The 20,640-nt window shown below is 37.0% G+C and overlaps 1 protein-coding gene across 1 annotated transcript in view; it reads right to left on the reverse strand.

Annotated features, from left to right (window-relative positions):
* LPCAT1 (lysophosphatidylcholine acyltransferase 1) overlaps positions 1-17,691 on the reverse strand; it is a 46,680-nt gene extending 28,989 nt beyond the window's left edge. Inside the window, exons 1-3 of the mRNA XM_070939110.1 lie at positions 17,539-17,691; positions 6,252-6,394; positions 3,833-4,047 (exon numbers count right to left, since the gene is read on the reverse strand). Of these exons, the coding sequence (XP_070795211.1) occupies positions 3,833-4,047; positions 6,252-6,394; positions 17,539-17,691 (511 nt within the window). The remainder of the gene's footprint in view (positions 1-3,832; positions 4,048-6,251; positions 6,395-17,538) is intronic.
* Positions 17,692-20,640: the final 2,949 nt, after the last annotated feature.

Genomic DNA, 20,640 nt, shown 5'->3' on the forward strand with positions numbered 1-20,640 from the left:
GGGTTGATAATATCGTAGGTTATTTTTCAAAACAGAGAAATGTCAGCTTAAAAATAGGACTGGGCTACATCTCATCACATTTCAAACTTTCTATCATCTTTGTTTAGGATGCAAATTGACTTTCCTTATCTGCTCCTCTCAGGTAAGTAATCCAGAGCTACTAGCTCAGCAGATACCTTTTCCAAATGATTGCTTCTAGCATTATTATTGCTACAATTCAGCTAAAGATGTGAGTCCAAAGCAGAATTTCTATTGTCAAATGTATTCCAAAAATGCTAGCAAAAAATCCCCTCAAAACATTTATTTTTGTATCAGTCTTCTTCTCTTCGATATTCCTCACCCATGACAACACATAAATTTCAATGTGTTGCCAATAATTTTCCTCAATTTAGTTAAACATGTTTAAGCTTTTGGAGTCAGTTAAGGAATTATTAAGAAGTGAAATTCCATTCATGCCTTAACAATGCTGTTTAAATTATTCTTGTTTACAGAAGTTTAGGCAAAAGCCTAATTTTGAGAAAAAAACCCAATAAAATATATTTTCCATTTCCACAATAGGCAAATAATAGGCATCCTGAGCAATATGTAATAATTGCTTCTGATAATTTGATTCCAGTTGTAACTACAAATGTTGCAAGCAAGCTACCTGAAAGAAAATTACATAGCAATTTTAAATTAAGAAGTGTAGTTGACTCCTCTGTTTATGTTATCACTTAAAAATGCCAATAAGTCTCATCAACCAAAGTAATTATCTGAATTCACAATCTAAGATAAACACTGATTAAGAACAAACAGATAACATACACACATTCAACAAAATACTTTTTAACTAATATACTACTAACTGGAAAACCTCTTACAGGCAACCTGGTTTCCATGTGGTTCATTGGAAAATACAATAAACCAAACATTTTCAAGCAATTTTTTTTGTCCAGGAAGGACAAGAACACTCCGATGCCAAGTAAAAGCTTTTTTCTATAGATACCTTTGTGGTCTAAGATAAAGTAAGGGAGCCTCTGCAAAAAAAAGCTGTGCTTAAAGCCTAGAATAGAAATAGTTCATGCAAAAAAAAATATGGATCAACTACTATATCTGGTTATTGTAGAAGGTATAGATGATAATTATGGATTACCACCGATTCCAAGATCTCTCTGCAACCACATGTTTTCAACTTTCTCTGAAACAAATCTTTGGTCTGAATCAAGAGGCTCCTTTATGAGATTGAAATATACTTTCTCCCATCTGAATGGGAGAAATGGTAAGCAAGCTAAGGTTAAAAACTGAAATAATTATGGAATTCCCTGCAAGTCGAAGTACTATAACCTTCAGTCAGTAGAGACGTTTGAAGCCAAGTGCACTCCAGGCAAGCCATAAAAATAAAGTATATAGGTATAAATAGAAGTTGTCTAGAGAGGACTATTTTCCCTAGCCTTAGTTTCCCTAGTTTCATCAAGAACTGGTGCAATAATATACAGTCATGAAAAAAAAAAAAAGAATATCTTATTGAAATGTTTGACCTTATCACCTTACAAATATTTGATATTTATTTCAACAATATTGATAAAGGGGATGTAATTTATTATGCACTACTTACATTTTGTAATCCATTGTGTAAATTAACATAAATCAAATTTCACATGTGAAAAGAGAGAGTACATAGCTGTACTTATTACCTCAAATATTTAAGATTAAAATCAGGTGCACAAGATCAGGTGCAAATGATTAGAAAATCATCAGACAGGATCTAGTAGGAATCTGTGTAATTGAAACCTCAGATATTTAGTTTGATTTGCTCTTTGTTTTGAAGTGTGTGGTATCACCGTACCTAGCTCTAAAGAGCTCTCTGAGGTCTTCAGAAAGGAGATGATAGATGCCTATATGTCTGAAAAGGAATTTAAAAGAGCTTGCCAAACAATTCAACATCAATTATTCTACTGTTATTTACATCTACAAGTGGAGGACATTTTAAACAATTGCCAACTTGCTTAACCTGGGAACAAAACACAAGGTGCTGAATGAAGTCTCTAACTCAATTTTTATTATGTGACTTATAATAGTAGTCTTGCTACTGCTGATATCAAGGTACATGAGTGTACCATAAGAAAAAAGCTTCATAAATTAGATCTTACAGAGGAACTGCGCCAAGAGGAAACATTTGCTGTCCAGAAAGAACATCAAAACAAGACAAATGTTTACTCATGAACACCTAGACAAACTTTTGGAACAAAATTAATTGAATAAATAAGACAAACGTAAGAGTTATTTAGGGGACGTGATGGCTCAGTGGCTAAGACACTGAGCTTATAGACTGAAAGGTCGGCAGTTCAGCAGTTCAAATCCCTAGTGCCATGTAATGGGGTGAGCTCCTGTTACTTGTCTCAGCTTCTGCCAACCTAGCAGTTCAAAAGCACGTAAAAAATGCAAGTAGAAAAACAGGGACCACCTTTGGTGGGAAGGTAACAGCATTCCATGCGCCTTTGGCATTTAGTCATGCCGGCCACATGACCATGGAGACATCTTCAAACAGCGCTGGCTCTTTGGCTTTGAAACTGAGATGAACACCACCCCCTAGAGTCGGGAACGACTAGCACATGTATGAGGGGAACCTTTACCTTTAAGAGTTATTTGGCCATAATACTTGTTTGGAGAAAACCAAAGACAGCCTTTCACCAGAAGAAGCCAATGCCAACTACAAAGCATGCTGGTGGCAATGTTATGGTTTCAGGCTGCTTTGCTACAATCAGGGGCCAAGCACCTCACTTATCACAGGATCTAGTATGAATTCTTCATAGTATTAGAGGATGCTAGAAAATAATCTGAAACAATTTGTCAGAAGACTGAAACACAACTGAAAATGCACCTTGCAATATTACAATGATCTGAAGCATGCTAGTAAATTCATCAAGAGATGGCTGCAAACAAATAAAAGGAAATGGAGGGTAATGGAAAGGCCAGGTCAAAACCCACATCTAAATTTCCCTGATATGCTGTAGAGTGATTTGAAACAGGCTATGCAAGAAACCCCATAAACAGACAAAAATTCTGCATGGAAGAGTGGGAAAAATTCCCCCATCTGATGTCAAAGACTGAAAGAGAGTGATGCCTAACATGATGTTGTTTCTGCCAAAAGGGATATATAAGGTATTAGAATTAAGAGTGTAGTTATTTTTTGTACAGAAGGACATGGCATACACCATATATTAATTTTTGTTGAATACATGATTGCAAAGTCATGTTTCAGAGCTTTTTTCTTCAGTTATATCACCTTTATCTTTATATACTGTTTGAAATGACAAAATGTTGCATCCAAATATGTTTAAACAGGAAAAATAGTTTACATGGGGTGTATTTACTTTTTCACATGACTGTAGTTACAAAGAGATCTTGGAATCAATGGTAATCCATAAAATATTATCGATGACTTCAACAAATACTGTATAATTGAACCATATTTTTCAGTAGTTTTATCAGCCCTATGGCATTCTAAACCTACTTGAGTAGAACAGTAGTCCTTGAAGGGATTTGTTAACACAGTCTTTGCTTAATTAATAATACATAACCCAACATTTTGAAGTTGGCAAATAAGGAGCTAGTTGATAGATTCTCAAAACCCTATGAGAATGACTCATATAATAACCATGTATTAAAAATATGAAGCATTTTGCAGGAGGGCCCCAAGATTTTCTTTAAAATTCTGTTCTTTACATTCAAAAGGTAATCAATAGCTTAGTTTAGTTGGTATTATGTTTAGAATAGTTTTGCAGTTACCTAAATGATCTAAAACTAAATGCAATCATCTGAATATTACTTGGAAGATAATATTTTTACTTACTTCCCCACACAGGAATGTCTTTGCTTTCAGCTTTCATAACAATGGAAGCCATAGTCATTGTCACTGGTATTGCATCAAAATATGATGAATGTGGAGCCAGGGTCAGAATTGCTGCTTCAGTGGGCAATGCCTGTCTGCCTTTCACATTTATCCAATGAAATCCACCAGCAAGCCACATTGTCCTCATAATTGCCTTCAGCAAGATATCAATAATTCTGAAAACAAGTGGATACAACAGATGCAAAAGCAACCTTATTTTAAAATAACATGCAAAACCTTCCTAGTTGACCAAAAATTTTGAATATATTAAAAAAGATAAAGTTCTCGTTTCTTGAGAAGGTTTTTAATTTTAAAGCATCATAGTGTTATGTCAGATAATTAAAAATTACTTAAACAGTAAAATGTGACTTATGTGCCCAGTGATTCCTCTGACTGGTTTTATTATATATATTTCCAAAGGCAGATGGTTGCAGTAGATCACTATAAAACAAAAATTACTACCACCTAAGGTAATTTGATGGTGTGTAAATTTGGGGACCAACAACCATGCTTGGCATTTAAGTAGCATGCCAAGGCATCCACTTCAAAAAAATAAAAGACAAGTCACATAAATGGAGTTATGACAAAACAACTGATTTAAATTAAATGAAAATTGTTAAAATGCTTATTATTTGTGTTCAAAATTCGGTGGCCTTATAGCAGAAAGTTCCACTGTCCTCATATCATTCTGTTTTCTCCCAGACTGTGCTGATTTGGGGATAGTTTACTGCTTTCTAGAAATGACTATTCCAGAACAGGAACAGCCCTAAAGTTTCTAGGACTGCAGGCAGTCTTAAGTTATCCAGACTGGAATAAATAACTGCTAAATCAATTCTGCTTTCTTCTGATTTTACTATTCGCTTTACCATCTCCTTATCCAACACTTCTAGAAATCATAATCAAGTCTCCTCTGCATCCAAACAAAATGACTGGGAGAGTCAGGAAAATAAAAAAGCCAAGTTTCACAATCAGATCAGCTTTATAAAGGCTATGAAATAAGAAGTGAATGAATTTCTGAGCCTCTCCCAGTCAGTATCCATCATAGATGTTCAATCAAAGCAGGCAAAATGTATCCATTCTATGAGATAAATTATATTACTATGGAACCTCTGTTAATTTGTCGGCTGAAACAACAGTATTGTTGAGTTCCTTCCCTCTGAAAGCAAAACTCTGATTAAAAGAAAAAAGAACTTATATTGTTATGCATAAGGAGCTTGGCCACAAAGCATTCTCTAAAGGTGAAGGAGTGGGTGTCTTCACTTTAAAATATATTTCAATATGCATATGTCAGAACTAGGCGTTTGAACAACTTCTTTTTCTTTTTAAGATAGTATGACGAAACACTCGGACAACAGAAGACTATTTTCTACATTATTTCTCATATGACTAAATGTGAAAAGTATGAATGAGGAGAGGCTAAACTGCTCAGCAAAGGTTAGATTTTGATCCAATCAGATGTACCTATGTTAATCCTAGTATTAACATTGCACGGCAGAGCGCACAGAAATACTTCCAGAAACAGCAGAGCTCTCAAGAGCTTATCAACATTTTCAGTAACTCATCTTCAAGTTTAAAAAGAAAAACAATACAAATGCAATTTAAGTAATTGAGGAAGATTCTACACTAAAAAATAAGTAGCACTGTAGGATAAAGTTATTCATTGTAAGCAAATCTATCTCAACTCTGGTGCCTGATTTATGCACTGAAAACCACCATTCAAAAGGGGGAAAATCTTTAGCACACAACCTGAAAAACACCAATATTGAACCATCAAAACGTTTGTATTTTGTGAACTTATTACTCCAGGGGCAGTATTTTAGGACACAGCACAGTACAGCTATTCCAGCATTGTGTCTTTAACCAATTATCTGAAATAAGTTAAGAAACAAGAGTGGGCACCCAAGACTGTTCTGTGAATTGAATTTTTACCATATAATCTATCTATCTATCTATCTATCTATCTATCTATCTATCTATCTATCTATCTATCTATCTATCTATCTTGCCCTTTTATGGAAGTATACTTTCTCTGCAGCAAATTCATTTTAGAGTCATAACAAAAAATTAAAAGTTACTGATCTAAGGGTTGCAATATTTGGAGGCTGGAGGTCACAATTCAGTTTCTCATGCTTCTTGAGGACTACATAACTTCATGAGAAATAAACCTTTGAGAAATAAACCTCTCCCATCCTGACCTTAATGCTACTTCCATTGAAATAACATCACTGGAAATGATAATTGCCATGTTCTGGGACTGGGCTAGTGAATAGGTGGAGTCCTGGGAAGCTGAATGGATCCCACTTTGCTGATGCTGTCTTATACCATACCAGTTGAGGTATGGCAAGAGATACTGGCAAGTAAAACGGACATAACAACTTACTTTCGCCACCACGATAGAGGCTTTTCTAGCTGTTTTTCAGCAGATCCTATTGAGGCAATGAAGGCAAAAGGCCAAGCCAGCAACATCATAAACGCAGCAAAAAACAGCCGGATGGGGAACAGAGTCAAGGTCATGAAGACAATCTGCAAAATTAAAAGGATTCATTTCAAAGGATTTGATTTGGACACAAGCCAAACAATATTTGATTGATGAGCACATAAAACAATTAACAAACTTTTCTTTCTCTCTCTCTGGTATATGAATTAAAGCTGCTTTAATTTGTGGTTCCAAAGCTTCATTTTGTACAGATGGGAAAATGTTAAAGTGACTAAAAGGGGCAAAAAATTATTTGCAATTCTAGACAAAGCCCCAATGATTGTTAAATAAAATTCTGTCATAGTCTTATATATAATTTAATTAGCATGGAAGAGCATTTATAATTAAACACTGAGTTGGAATAGTTAGAGATTTTCTATATTTGTTTAAAATCTAAATTTTGTCATAGCACTTTAAAGTAAAATTGATTGCAGAAATTGACTAACAAAGATATGCAACAGTTTTTTGCATATAACATATAGCTTTCACAGCATAGATAACCATAATTGTTTAATAATATAAGGCCAAACTAAATCATCCATGAATTGTCTCTAACTCTAACCTATTTTGGCAAGTGCAGAGCACTCCTAAACTGCTATATTGAAATCTAGTATCAGCATTAGTGGCATATTTCACACTAATTTTGTGAAAGAACACCCATTTGTCCTTAATCTTTCTTTTTCAAAAGAGGGAGGGGACTTAAACACATCTTTAACCACCTGTCAAATTTGGAAAAGTCTCATGGCTATACTACTACAGCTCAATACTAAGTGAAAATATCACATACTGTTTTTACAAGAACTGAACCGTGGGAAAGCATAAACTTGCATCCTATTCTCAAAATTTCTCTAAACTAGTTCCAATGTATTGGAACCTGTGTCCTGCTTTTCAGGTGAACTCAAAGCAAAGGGATGTATACATCATCTCAACTGTCCAATTCTTTGCTTCACATTTTTATTCTGACCTTCTAACAAGAAACTCAGAAGAACAACCATGAGTATTACTTAGTAGCTCACCTATTTCATTTATTTCAATGTCTTGTAAATTACATATGGTCAATATCAAATGCAATTTTGATCTAATTTGCAACAAATTCCTTTTCATTTTAATTTAAAGAAAAGTTTTCTGCAATCAAAGCTGTAATTTATTATATTTTTATTTGCTTCCAAGGACAGCATTTGTAATTTTTTATATTTTGGGTCCACATTTTTAGTCCTTTTGGGATTTTTTTGGGAGGGAATTGGTTTCAGTAGAAAATTAATACCATTATAATAATGTAAACAGTTATGTGAATATGCATACTCATACGAGGGATGTCCAACTATACAGATTTTAGATCTTATCAACTATCAGAAATACTGTTAACAGTATAGAATTTATTATAGTTCAACTTCTACCATTTCATTTATTCATTCACTTAAAAACCCTTTGATTTTATATGTAATATGCTAAAAATGCACTTTACTTACTTATAGTTTGAACAAAAAAAATTAATGAGATAGTGATCATTAAGACAGGCTATACTTTCAAAAGTGGATTAGGATTAGGAATCATGTTACTTTAATGAACAGGATAAATGAATCTGTTACATAAGAACCTATTTCACTTTTTATGCTTGGAAACTAAAGAAACAGTTTGTTAGAAGAACATACAAAGGATGACAATAACAATTAAAGGATGTGTGAAATATGTAATTTATCACAAGTAAAATAAATAAATTCTAGAGGCAGATATTAGTTTAAATATGAATATTCTAATTGATATTTCTATATTACAGAAAATATTCTAATCATTTTCACCATGCAGATTAACAGATATTTAGGTTAGGTTCTCGTTACAAATGATAGTATAGTACTTTGAAGTAAGTCTGAGTGACAGACAGAAAATCATAAAAATAAAATCACATTAAAATGTATCAAGAATTTTTCATTCTGAGGCACCAATGATGTCTAATATATATTGTATGGAGAGCTACCTTTAAAACTATTCATATTCTACCTAAATATTAGCAACTAATACTATTATACAAGTTCTTACGATTTCTGAGCCAAATCAAAGCCTTTTAGATTGCTCAAAAAGATTCTACTCAAAGCTGGAACTAGAAGACAAGAGATATCAAATACTATTTTCAAATCCCCATGAAAAGAAAATTTGCTTGAGACTGACAGTATTAGCTCAAACAAAAAGGTGTAGCTTTCTGATTAACAAACAAAATTTTACTTCTAAGAATTTCATTCACCCTTTCTTTTTTCTGTCATTTTCTTATTTCTTATTTTATCATAGAAATTTTCTGCTGGATGAAAAAATGGCTGGCGGGGCATTTTTATACTTAATATTTGAAGAGATTCTCCACATACAAACTTAATATAGTGCTCCTTCAAAATATATCCACATAAAGTGTATATAAAGAACGAGTGTTAACCTACACATATGTACAGTATACGCTGTTTCCACCTATGCTATTAGATACTAGTGAAAGAGCACTGTCTGAGTCCCACATATCATAGAACAGTGATGGCTAACCTTTTCCGGACCGAGTGCCCAAAGCGTGCATATGCGCAGCGCACAAACCCCCAAAATGCAATGCATGCGCCGCCCCTCCTGTGTATGTGCCCTGTCCCTGTGCCCGGCAGACCTGGACGAGCTGGCCGGCGGGAGGCATGTGTGCATGCGCAGAGCTGAACTGGGGCGACGGCTCACATGCCCACAGGTGCCATAGGTTCGCCATCACGGTCATAGAATATCGTTTGGTGGGGTCTAAGAAGTTTGCTTTTGCTGTTGCAGAATCTGCCTTCTGATACACCTATCTCCGTCTTCCCCAAAATCTGGCATTTCATAAAGCTGTAGGGTCCTTGTTGCTCTCTGAGTTTGTTTTTTTGCAGATGTTTCATTACCAAACTAGGCAAGATCATCATTTGCTCTCATTTTATATACTAGTGGCTTGCCCTGTCAGTGTTGGTGGGTCTGGTTTTGGTGGTTCCTTGATGAAGCTGTTGTTTACTCTTAGCTTTTTTGTCTGAGTTGATGGTTCTTTGACTGGGGTATTGTTTACTTCTTGTTAGTCTAATGTTAATCTTGGTGGTTAATCTCTGCTCACCTGAGTGTTGATTGCAGGTAAAGAGGTATTTTGCTTTTTTTTGTTTCCTTTTTGGCTTTTTGTCTCTTTTAAATGGTATGTAGATGTTGTTTATCTCTTATGTGTCTGCTGATGGCCAGTTTGTCTGAATGTCAGGTGTCTAGAAATTCTCTAGCATTTTTGGACTTGCTTAATCTAGGATATTCATAGTTTCCCAGTTGAAACTATGGTTAACTCTGTCAATGTGTTGTGCAATTATGGAGTTTTCATCATGTCTTCTGATGCTAGCTGGTATTCATATATGTGTTCTGCTAGTTTTGTGCCCGTTTGTCCTACATAGTGGCTATTACAGTCCTTTCATTGCATGCTGTAGATGACTTCTGTTTTTTCTTCTGGGACTGCTGGGTATTTTGGTCTACTTAGGATGTTTTGGAGAGCTTTAGTTGGTTTGTGTGCCTGGTGATACCATGTGATTCTAATGATGGTTTCTGAGATGTTTTTGTGGCAGTGTTATGCTTTTCACAGCCTGTGTTGGTTGTGCTGTATTGGGTTGAGTCAGGCACTTTTTGATAAAGTTGTGGAGGTATCCTCTTTTTTTTTTTTTACAAGATGTTGTATAGATGATCTGTTTCCTTTTTCTGATGTTCTGCAATGTTTTCCTAAAGCCTTAAAAACATGCGGGGTTGGGAGATTAATGAGACCTGTGAAATGCAAGTTATAGTAGTGACTTAGTAGTGACTCAGTTGCCAATTATTGTGGGAAACTTTTACTGAGCTTTCTTTGCTAGGTCCCGTCCCTCCCAAGGCACTGTTGTGAAACGGAAGCTATATACCTTGTTTGAATAAATTCGTAAATAAATATATTGTGACTTAGATTTTCAGTTTAAGAGGCATATGCAACTTTTTTTATCAATTCATCATTTATCATTTTTATCAATTCAATTTAAAAGAGCATAATCATGAATCATATTTCAAGCAGAAATTCACATCACAGAAAATTTAATAATCATCTCACCTTACTACTTGTAGATGGGTTTCTAGAAATTAATATCATTTGTTGCTAATCCAAAGTAACTTAAAAAACAAATAGTTAACATTGTGATCTTAGCATGTAAGTATTAGCTAAAAAACCTACCAGATAGCACTGAAGATACTGAAAAAATCTGACTGGATATTTTTTGCTATACTTTTATTAACTAAAATTACCAAAAAGTACTGTTTTTGTATTGTGATCATTTGCTTGAAGTTATCATATTGAAAATAAGAATATAGGAAGGAAAAAGGACCAATCTGAAAATATTTTTAAACCATGTCTGTTTAAATGAAATAATACAACCGGTTGATATAATTATTAGAGTGTAAGTAGTTTGTGTTCCAATAGATTTTGCAACAGCTCAAGCATTGCAAACAATACTAATTTCCTGTTTTGCTTGTCTTGAGTTATGGGGAAAAATACCTTGCAATAGCAGAGATAACCATGAGAGCACAAGCATAGCTGAGAAATGATATGCTGTCCTGAAGGTTTTCTGTCCTATTACCTTTTTATAGAAAGTTAAAATTAGAACTGAATGTTTAATTTCAGGACTGAAAAAATGAGTGAGGGTAGAAGGAGAAATAAATTTATGAAAAAAGGCAGATGAGGTAATAATGGCTATGTTTCAGCTTTGACATCATCTATTTTCCACATTGTCCTGACACCTTTCATAAGGTTCATACAGATATCCACAACTCAAAGAAGATGGTGCTATTATACCATATTGTTTTCTCTAGGTAACTATTTTCTCTCTCTAATAAAGCCAGCCCTTGAATTAGAAGAGTTCAAAAGGATTTTGGGATGGCATGCATATGTTTTGATTATAATCAAGGGGCACCACAAGAGTTGTAGATTTCATTGTTGCACCCTACAATTCTTACTCATTGGCAAACGGCTCAGTTATTTTTCTTCAAATAGCAGATCTTTGCCAATCAAACAAAATTCACATACTAATCCTCTGAACAATGGGGGTTCTTCCACAGTCAAGCACCAGAGACTGTTGCTGGCAGCCTTCAACATAGCAAAAACGAAGAAAAACTATTTTGCCATGACATGGATATAAAATTCTCATATTTAGTCTGGATTCTGTTTAATAACACAGACACTGTTTATGGGCCTTTTGCCATTTGGCTGGCTCCTGTTGAGAAAAAATGCATTCTTTTCACATCAGCAGAGCTGCTCTTAGGTATCATAATCACTATGCTATTCTAGAATGGTAAGACACCAGCAGATGCTAAGTAGTAACTGTTGAGAATAAATCTTACTCATTTAGTAAAACAGTGAGCACTACCTGCATTTTAACCTTAAGTTCATAAGCAGCAGAGCCTCAAATTGAAAGTTTATTCATAAATCTATTCGATTTTCAGTGAGATCTGGTGTTACCTAATAAACAGGTAATTTTAAAGTGTAGTAGAAACAAATTAAATAATTATGAATTATCTTTGATGGTAACTAAATCCCTAGAGTAGGCCTGTCAAAATGGTGGCCCATGGGCTGGATGCATCACACGCAGGCCATGCCCATCCCAGCTACGCAAAGGCAAAAAACATCACATGTCATGATACATCACGTGACATGATCGAGTTTGACACCCATACCCTAGAGAGAGCTAGTTTGGTGTAGTGATTATGGCATCAGGCTAGAACCAGGAAACTGAGTTCTAGTCCTGTTTTGGATACAAAGCCAGCTAAGTGACCTTGGGTCAGTCACTTTATCTCAGCCCTGGGAAGGAGGGAATAGCAAACCACTTCAGAAAAACCTTGCGAGGAAAGCTGCAAGGACATGTCCACACAGTCTCCATGAATTAGACACACAAATGAATGGAAGGGGTGGGTGGGTAAAAATCCCTAGATCACATACCAAAGAAAACAAATAATATGATAGAACATTATAGATGGACTATCTTGCAAATAGAATTATTGCATGCAAATTTACCAAGACTCATTGGATAGCTTTTGAAGGGACAGGTAGATTTCTGTCAACAAGTAATAGCAGTTAAAATTGAACATCCCAAAATATTTCCTCACAAATTATTACTGTACTGGAAAAAGAAAGACAAAATTACAGGTACAAATGAAAACTGAACTAGCCATACCAAAAAAACAAACAAACAAACAAACAAACAAAAAAACACCCCAAAACCAGTGAATATTTTACTGCATTTTAAAAAAGAATACACGTTAAGGAGACTACACCTAAAATAAGTTGATGAGAAAATAAAAATAAAGTTGTCTTCAAGTCAAACTGAATTCCTGTGACTTCATAGACATATGCATTCAGTTATCTCCACAAAAATATGGAAGTGATTTGTCATTGTCTTTATTTTAATTTTGGAATGATAATTATGTTATCCAATGTATTTTTTTTTAATTTGATTTATATGCCACCCTTCTCCGGGGATTCAGGGCGGCTTACAATGCGTTAAGCAATAGCCTTCATACTTTTGTATATTTATAGAAAGTCAGCTTATTGCCTCCACAAACTGGGTCCTCAATTTACCTACCTTAGAAAGGATGGAAGACTGAGTCAACCGTGAGATTACATATTCAGGAAGCCCATAATTAATTAAAATTAAGGATTTGGCTAATTCAACATAAATATGACAATTTTCCAATGAAATTAATGGAATTTAAGGAGATCTAATCTGTGCAATTTCAAGGTTATATTAAGTACTTCTCTTGTCTGGTGAGGATTCATCAGTTACAAACCACAGATGAGAAATATGCTATTTAGATCTTGGTGATAGGATGACTATGAAGCAATGTGATTCAACAAAGACTTTTTTTTTAAAGAAATGAGTAAAAAACTATGGAATAGAAGTTAAATTTGAATCACTTGAAATTTTTTTATTCCATAAATACCAGCTCTATATCTAAATTAGCAGATAAACCACATAATCTGAAAATTACTCATACCTATATTCTCCATGTCTTTGCCTTTTCTTCTCCCTGAAAAGCAATATCCACCTCCCCCTTTATCTTGTATTCTATCTCTCATTTATCTTAACAGTTATATTATATAAAAACAGCTGGGTGAGCAAGCAGAAAAGATGCAATGTAGATGCAAGGCAAGCAGTTTTGCAGCTGGTCAACTCCATTAGATGATTTATTTCCTGGGTTCAAGGTAAGAGAAAACGGATCAGCTACAAAAAACAATTAGAAAAAAAATCCATGTTGTGTTGTTAAACTTTATGAAACTTGTAGAATTCTAGGGTTTTTTCCATGCAAATTATAATTTTTATCCCACCTATATGGTAACTTAATAATTCAAGGTGACAAATATACCTAATAGTCCTGCCTATTTTCCGCACAACATTCCTATGAGGTGGGTTGGGCTGAGAGTGAGTGATTGGTTCAAAATCATCAAGCAGTGTTCACAGAGTAGGCTATAACTCACATTCTATTGCTTTCTAAGCCAGCTGGTTCTCTTAAAACTCTTACATGCCTACAAATCTATTTTTTGTTCCTAACTAGGAAAAAAAATCTTTATAATAAGAGTAACAGGAATTGAGAAAAGAACCTGCTACTCAGAAAAGAAACATATTAATGCCTTTAGTTTACTTTTAATCATAAAAGCATATAATTTAAGAACAAATGTTTCTAAATAGTTACATAAAGTAAACATTGTAGGATGTTTAGTTGTATATTAACACATTTTAGTGTTATTAGCAACCAATTCATAATTATTCAACTACTACATGAAATTGAAATGGAAAAATGAATTTAATCCATGCTTTTTTGTTTCATTTATTTGATATTTTGAGAATCCTTATTATACAAACAATAAGAATTTTTTTAAACACTCAAAAACATATATATGATAAAGAACTAGTGCTTACTAAATCCACTATGTTACTGAATATTACTTATGCAAAGATCAGAAGATGAGATTCCCTATAGCCCTCAAACAATCCCCCAACTCTCAAAGTTTTAGGCTGCAAAAGGAATAGAGGGCAAAAAATCTCTTTAACCTACATAGATTTTTCTTAAATGCCACACCAAGGTTCATAATGTCATTTGTTTGATTTTTGGATCTGATATAATGTGTTGTGTGAACCCAAATGGGGATTGGTTAATAGGTTTGATTGATTTGTAAAGCTTATTCAGCAAGACATGATTAAGTAAAAAATTTAAATCACTGTATCTTGGGTTCAACATAACTATAAATCCTGGTTTAATGCTAGCTGGATGTGAAAGGGGAAGAAGCAAAGTAATCTAAACCTTTGCATGGTCTGCTTAAACTAACATTTGGTAGGATCAAAACATAGCTTAGTTTAAGGAACACATTGGATTTGTCAATTAATATAGGGAATACAATTAACATTCAATGAATAGGTCAGGAACAAAACTCTGTTTACTGCTCATTTTTAGATGGTACTCAACTTGTTCCCTATATTGTATTTCCAAGTATTCCACTATATTGACTTGATGTACGCTTTTCCTTTTATGTTGAGACTTAGTCTGGTCTTTCACTTTCTCTATGCTTTAGCACAAATGGGGAAAGCTGCTGGCAAAGAAAGGTAGATCAATGACTAATTATCATTTTTGACTGGGATTAGCAGGTCTAGATGGACACATTTTTAATTTCATGCATAATTCTGGAACTAGAAAGGAGGATGTAATAAGCATTTTTTCTATTTATACTTTGATTTTTTTAATAATTCAATTTTATAAATCACAGAGCAAAGATTCAAGGAAATCAAACAATTTTACCTATCTTAATGAATATTTAAGGAAACTGACAGTGAAGCTAGCGCATTTCTTCATATTAAACAAAATGAATGAGAACATCTGTCCCTCAAACTGAAAAGTATGTCCATTCAAAACAGGAATATCTCAATGCAATATTATATACATATATATATGCAAATTACTTCTGTGATTTCTAGAGCACATAACTATTGACAAGACAAAATGCCCTCATCATCCTCTTGCACCCAGAATATTACCAGAATACCGGTGCCATTACTATAAAAAAGGCAAATGGATCAGCTTTACCAATCGCAGAATTCTATGGTGATGCTATCTACATGAAATACTGTAACTACTCTTTGGTTCTCTGTACATACTTTGAATATCCTGCATTGTTACTGCTAAAAGAATGTCACAGGAGAACCCACATTAGACCACAATTTGTTTAATCCACTATTTCCAAAATCAATTAATTTTCAGCCATATTAAAACGCCCAAAGAAGTTCTGATGCAAGGTCCTCAATCAAATGTGAGATATATATCTTACTTCATGTTCCTATCTTTGGAATTACAAAGTGGCTGAAGGTAAACTGATAAAAATAAAATGGCGTTAAAATGGCTTGTATTCAGATATTAGGACATTTAAACTAGGGTTTCTTTGCAACTAAACTTTTTAATTCTTTTAGGCGTTTAAGCGTATGCATATTTTAGTTGTGCTGAAAATCAGTGTTGTCATTTCTAAGTAATCTTGGTTAACCATTGGGTTTGACTAAGCTTGGATTTCAGCAAACCTCAATCGTATTCAGTTGCCACAATAAGTTGGCCACCACCCTCCTGTGGTGAATATAGTAAGCCCAACTTTCTCATTTTGGGCTCCATAGATATGGAGATTAAAATTGTATTTACTCTCATATGGATTTTAAAACATAAAAATTATAGTAAGTGAAGGATGCTTCTCTCATTCTCTCAAACAGGGCAAGTTCTTTGTAAAGATGGTAGGGCAATGACCTTAAAGCAGAGTTCAATTCTTTCTCTAATAAAACAGCAAATCCTACATAACAAGTCAGCTTCTCTTCAAAGGCACTCTTCTTTTGACTTCTACAGCACATAATGGGTAGGTATGCATGAAAAGATGGGGCTGTTTTGAGAAATATCTCTGTCAGTATTCTATATCTGAGATTGATTGGTTTTCCTAGAGCCAATTAGGATACATGTACTGTGTTTCTCAAAAATGCAATCACAGCCAATTGGTATATTTGAGCCTGGAATTTTTGGTCTCTCATGCCTGCTAGGCCCAAAAAATAGTATCAAGAAGTTAAGTCTGCTTATTTTGTGAGTTAAAATCACATGGGTGTAGAAACTGAAATGGATACAGAGCTCTGGGAGCCTCTAACTTTAAAACGTTAATAAATTGGAACACTGGGGACAGATGAATAATCCCTAGTGAATGCAAATTTTTGGAGAGTTCTGATTGTTTTCCCTTAATATTGTTTCTACATGTAATTATTATTAAAACAGCAGTCTGAAGCGGCAACAATTTTATGGATCCCAACATTACGTTCTTGCAAACTCCTTGACTAGTTTTGCCTTCGACCAAACACTGGACTACAACTAGTGCTAATAAGTATGGGTGTTCAAAGAGAAGGTTTGCACCTCTCATGCTTTGTGTCAGGATTCTGAAGTGCCACAGAAACCTAACAATAACTATGATGGATTGGGGGGGGGACTTTTTTATGAAAAAGGAGCACACAGAAAAAGGGAGCCCAAAACAGCAACAACAAATACCGTATAGCTTTGGGGTTGGGTTGGTTGCTTGGTTGGTTTAGAACACCTTCTGAAGTTACTCTGCTTATTTTAATAATTTGGCTCCATCTACTGTGGCCTTCAGCTTCCTTTGTTAGGCTAATCAAGCAACTAATACCCGTCTCTTCCCACATTCAGCTGCCTGCTGCCCTTCCTCCCCATATTAACCTCAAGGGACCCTTAGATGCAACAGCCCCAGTGCATAGCTGCAGCTACAATATGAAGGATTCTAACGCCTGCGTTAGTTCCTACCAGGCTAACAATGAGGGACCGTTTCTTTCTAACAGGCAGAGCTATCTCGGCAGGCTATTGCACTTTCTGCACGCTTACCTCTCTAATAAAGCCCCGAGAGGTTTTGAGGATGTCTCAGGCGCAGACACGAGCAAGCAACTGCTGCTTCGCGGGGGCGCGCGCACACGCACACTTCTTTGGAGACCCGGGGAAAGGGGGGGTGTTGGAAGCACCATTACGTATTTGGGGCGGCGGAGCGGCTTTCGTGTTTCCTTTTTTCCTCCCGCCGGCCTGCTTAACACGCGTGCATGTGTGTAGGCGCATACACGCGCATACCCCCCCCACCATACACACCCACCTTTGCTTTCTGGAGGGCGCTGAAGTGCAGCCGGTGCAGGAAGGGACTCCGCATTGGTGGAGGGGGCGGCCCGCGTCCTTCTCCGCTGCCTTCCTCCACTCCATCGCCGTTGCCTCTGCTCCGGGCGCAGCATCCCCGGCCTTTCAGTCGCATTTTGAGGCGCAAAAGAGGAGGAGGGGAGGGGAGGAAAAAAAAAATCGAGGGGCGAGACAGCGAAGAAAGAAAATGGGCGCAGTGGCTTTACAAAAAAAAAAAAAAAAAAAAGGAGGGGGTAAAGGGGAGGAAAATATATTTCCGAGGAAGGAAAAAAAGAGTAAAATTCGGGGTCGCGGTGAATAAATTAGGCCAACCGGGGATGCCGTCGACAACGTAGTTAGCGGAGGCGGCGGCGGCGGTGGCGGTGGAGGAAGAGATCTGGTCAGCGACCCACCGCTGGCTCTCCCTGAACCGGCAGGGAGTGAAAGAGGATGCGCGGCTCTGTCAGACGCCGCTACCAGGCTTCGGCTTCAGCCCCGCCCTCAAGGAGGTGCATGCGCAATAGGCGCAGTGATGGGGAAGGAAAGCGCGACAGTCGCTTGGCGGTTTTAGGACAAGGGGCGGGAAAAGTAGAAGCAAAGGCGGGGGGAGGAGGGGGGGAAGGCAGGCTCCGTCCGGAGCAAAAGCTGGCCGGCAGCCCGTGTGTTCTTCATTTAGAAGGAAGTGATTTATTGACAATCCTCTTTCCATCCTCTGGACACCTGCTTCCAATCTCTTCTAAGCAGAGCTTTAAGCAAACTTGGTTAGGGGACCTTCTAATTATTCCCTGATTTTTTTTTTAAATGTCATTAATAATCCTTTTCAAAAACAAGGCACGCACATTGGTGTATTCGTGCATAAGATTTTTCCTAGAGAAGAAGGATTTTCATTTACATTAGTAGAATCAGATGGAATGAGGATAAGAATTCAGATAGATAGAACAAGCATAGATTCTATAATGATTGGTTAGAGCCAACAATACTTATTTGGTCTAAAATATCTTGAATTAAGTGTCATTATACTGAATGTTCTTCCAAATAAACATGCGGGAACGTTGCTAACGTTACCACAAATATGTCTTGAATTAAGTACTACTGTAAAACATCTTTTACAAAATATACAATTGTATTATATTATGAATGGTAGTGTGGATAAGAGGTATTGCTCAACTCAGTTTTCTAAATGAATTGGAAACAAGCATTGGCTGATTGTCAGCAAGACATTGGCTCATTGTCAGCAGTAGTGAGCAAAAAATGTTAGTGCATGATGCTTAGTAAGCGGTATTAATTGATTTCAAAACTCTGTAGCCAAACAATTCTGTTCTATATAACAAAACAGATTGTTGCCCCTAAATTGTGGACGGAAAGTTATTTCCACATTGGAACTAGTCTGCAGACTGCAAATCTCTGCCTTTATATAGAATACAACTTAAGAGTTTTGCTTCCTATCAAAATGAAAATACTACCTGAAAGACTTCTGTGCTGGTCTCTTTTTTTGACCTTAGATTAAGATGCATCAAAAAGTGATTGAATTGAATTGTTCCTTGAAATAAGAACATGATACCTATAACTTTTTTATTCTACTTTCATTAATCCTACCTTTTAGATTCAGTGAAACTTTTACATTACAGGTTTGATCTCTTGAAATGATATCAATATATAGACATATCTGTTAGAAAGTCTGTTTATATATAGCACTACAGATCAAATGAGTACAGTCACCATGTGCTTTACTGCTATATATAAACAGAATTTCTAACAGGTTATGCATCCAAGCATGTTCCGTGTTTCCCAAAAATACAACCTACCCTGAAAATGAGTCCTAGCCTGATTTTTAGGAATGGGCCTAATATATGCTCTACCCCAAAAATAAGCCCTAGTGAAGGGGTGGGCTTGGCCAGCACAGGAGGCAGCCTTTCCCTTCCCTGGTCACTCATGGAGGCTTGGTCCCTTAATCACGGCCCACAAATCAGTTGAGCCAGCAAGGGCCAAGAGTGTCCCACATTATGTTTCTCTGGGCACCTGGCGGTGTTTCTGGCACACACTTGCAAGCTCCAGCCCTGCCCATGGAGCCAGGCAACCTCTCAGCTGTAGGCCCCTTTTCTGCAGCTCACCTTGATTCTCGAGCAGGTAGCGACCAGGGGTTTGCACTCTGCCAGGCCTGGTGCTCGGGTCTTGCTCAGGCTGCTGCTACAATGAGGCAGAAAGCCATGCAGCATGTCGGAATTGGCTCCCCCCCTCACTTCTGCTCAGCTGCTGGGCCTGCTGCACCTGCTGCTGGCCTCACTGGGCCTCATTGCCCTCCTGGCTGTGCCTGGCAACTTGGCCCAGATCTCTGGAGCACCTCCCCCACTGCTGGCCTGCCAAGGCCCCCTTCACCATGGGTTGCGCTGCCCTGCGTGAGGCGGCCCTGCAGCAGGAGGGCAGGGAAGATCGCCCCTTCCTCCTTTGCACCTCAAAACCCCATCTTCGCTGGCTGCCAAGCGCCTGGCCTGCACTCCTTTCGCTGGAGCAAGACATGCAACTCAATGTTACCTGTGGAGGCCTCCCAGTGCAACACTCTGCCTCAGCTCTGCTGTGAAGCAAACCTCCACCTTTCCTGTGCAGGATTGTAAGGCTGAAGGCTTTAGATGGAGCATTTTTGGGATGTGGGTCAGTGCAGGACTCCCAAGAAATGGACGATTGGCAGGAAAACCCTCCCCCCTCCCATTTTCCTGCCAATTGTCCATTCCTTGGGAGCCTTGCAATGACACACATTCCAAAAATGCTCCATCCAAAGCTTCCAGCCTTGCACAGGGAAGGTGGAGATTGGCTCTGAAGCTGTGGCAGAGTGTTGCATCAGGAGACCTCCGCAGGTAACATTTTTGAAATGTTAACTTTTTAACACCTGCCTCCATGCATCTTCGGCACAAGGAAAGGATGATTGGCAGGAAAGGGGGGGCTGTGGGCCTTTTGCCCTTCTGGCAGCACTGTTCTTGGCTGCCATCTGGGCTGCTCTTGTCTGCCATAGTGAAGACCGGGTCGTGCTGAGAGCTTGGCCCATTGCAGCTGTGGGCAAGTGGACAATGGGACGGAGCCGGAGGGGGCA

Source organism: Pituophis catenifer, unplaced genomic scaffold (assembly GCF_029215685.1).
Source record: "Pituophis catenifer annectens isolate HBS135680 unplaced genomic scaffold, rPitCat1.0.hap2 SCAF_3, whole genome shotgun sequence".
In the NCBI taxonomy this organism is placed as follows: domain Eukaryota; kingdom Metazoa; phylum Chordata; class Lepidosauria; order Squamata; family Colubridae; genus Pituophis; species Pituophis catenifer.